This window comes from Palaemon carinicauda, chromosome 18 (genome assembly GCF_036898095.1).
Source record: "Palaemon carinicauda isolate YSFRI2023 chromosome 18, ASM3689809v2, whole genome shotgun sequence".
Taxonomy (NCBI): Eukaryota; Metazoa; Arthropoda; class Malacostraca; order Decapoda; family Palaemonidae; genus Palaemon; species Palaemon carinicauda.
The window spans coordinates 102,057,869-102,060,124 of NC_090742.1; the positions used below are offsets into that span (position 1 = coordinate 102,057,869).

At 38.4% G+C, this 2,256-nt stretch overlaps 1 protein-coding gene across 1 annotated transcript; it reads left to right on the forward strand.

Annotated features, from left to right (window-relative positions):
* Positions 1-1,272: 1,272 nt before the first annotated feature.
* LOC137657455 (uncharacterized) lies at positions 1,273-1,875 on the forward strand. Its single transcript, XM_068391794.1, has one exon. It carries the CDS (start codon positions 1,273-1,275, stop codon positions 1,873-1,875), a length of 603 nt encoding a protein of 200 aa, XP_068247895.1.
* Positions 1,876-2,256: the final 381 nt, after the last annotated feature.

Consider the following 2,256-nt stretch of genomic DNA (forward strand, 5'->3'; position numbering starts at 1 on the left):
TACACACCCCTGTCACCTGGGTATGACTACTCCCTCTTCCACCTACCGAAGGGACGGGAAAAGGTCAATGTAGCTTAAATGATATATATATATATATATATATATATATATATATATATATATATATATATATATATATATACCCTTTCTACGTGGGAATACTTAACGTGGTGAAAAGGTTTACGTATTGCCATGATCTGCAAAGCTGTACTATACCTGCCACACGCTAATTTGACAGTGATGCCCCTCCCCTTGTTAAGCGAAGGTGGTAATTGGATTACAGCAATTATTCGTGTGGCTATTAATTTGAGTGTGTTAAAGACGCTTGCAAGTATTATTCAAGTTGTGTTTATTGTAAAAGTTAATTATACTTTTAAAAGAAAATGAAAATATATGTTAAATGATGAAAACGTTTGAGAACCTTAAGAAACCTATGACTAAAGTATAACTCAAATAGTCAAAGTCAAGGATTTTACACAATATCGATTGCACTCTGATTCATTTATCTTCAATATCTCGTAAATATATAAAGAAATGGTCAAATTCATGTATTTTCTAAAAGTCATTTAAATACGGAGATGCTATATAGTATGAATATAGTAGTCCACGTTTTCAAATAACATACTTACTGCCTAGAAAACATGCGCCTTATCTAGGGAGGCAGAATGATCACTAAATAGCCAGTTACTGTAATTGGCTGGAATTACAAACGCAGTTGTTAACCGAGCTAACATTTAATAAAGAGAAACAGCTGTCAGGTCAGTAACCATTCCATGATATACTATACATACACTGAGATATAAAGGAGTAACTATAATAACAGAGGATTGCTTAAAAACACAAAACGTATGGAACAGATAACGAGCTAGACAAGAATCGTCGTAATTAAGGTCTGCAATTATCTTCGTGAGCAATATGATAAGGAAACCGAAGATGATATTGTAAAGAGGACTGCTGCTGCAACTGGAATATCTGTTTGTTCCATTCAGCGAATAAAGCAACAACACAAGTGTGGAGAGATGCACTCCTCGTCCCCTAGGTCAAGAAAGTCACCAATAATGGGAGCCTTGGATGATTTTGATAAGGACTGTGTACGTCGGGAGATAATGGCTTTCTACGAAGGAGGTGAAATCCAACAATAGAAAAACTGCTGGATAAGGTTAAAAAGCCACCTCTGAATTTCCCTGGTGCTTATATGTCCCTTCTCAAACTTGTTAAGGAACTGCTTTTGTTATAAAAAAAAAAAAAGATGAAAGCAGTAGGACGCTCTTGATGGAAAGGAACGATATTGTTCTTGCAAGAAATAAATATCTAAGGCTTACTGATGAAAACCGAAAATCCAGTTCTCCAAGACTGGAAATATATCTGGATGAGACATGGGTTAATCATAATGAATATGTGGATAAATGTTGGACTCGACCCGATGGAATTGTTGGTCCACGAGTGAAGACGGGTGAAGGAGCTAGATTTATCATAGTGCATGCGAGGGGAGAAAATGGAATGGTACCAGGAGGATTGTTATATTTCCGATCCAAAAATGGTAATAAGGGTGATTACCATGATAGTATGAATCATACATGCTTCCTATCATGGTTTCAAACACAACTACTGGTAAACATTTCCACTAGGTCACTCATTGTCTTAGATAACGCTTCATATCATTCAAAAGTATTGAACAAAGCACCTGTCAGCAGTTCAAGGAAATCGGATATTGTCTTCTGGTTAACTAACCACAATATAGCCCATGACCCTTCCTATACCAAAACCGAACTTCTAGATGTGGTAAAGCAGCACAAGTACCTCCAGGAGTATGAAATTGACAAAACGGCTAGAGATGCTGGCCATGAGGTGCTCAGACTTTCTCCTTATCAATGAGAGTTCATCCCGATGAGTTTAAGAAATGCAATTTAAATCCCAATCAAACTTTGACAAATGTTGAACGTATAACTAAGGTAAACATCACACGAAGCGACACGTCAGCGGCAAGGCAGAGACAATTGTTGCATACGTGACGCATTGTTGACGACAGCAATGCTTTTTAATAGAGCTGTACCCACGAAGCGTCTGCAGCGCGTCTGCGGCGCAGCATCGACTGCGCATGACGCATGGCGTACACCCCTGGCGGCCTCCAGTCGTCAAGCAGCCGTCAAGCCTGCAGCAACTTGACAGGATGAGTGGTGAAGCAGCTGCTTTTGTAGAAAACATTGAAAAGTATTCATGTCTTTACGACTTTTCTTGTGCGGAATATTCCAGAAA

Coding starts and splice junctions, on each gene's coding strand:
- LOC137657455 (XM_068391794.1), top strand. CDS start 1,273: ATGGAAAGGAACGATATTGTTCTTGCAAGAAATAAATATCTAAGGCTT.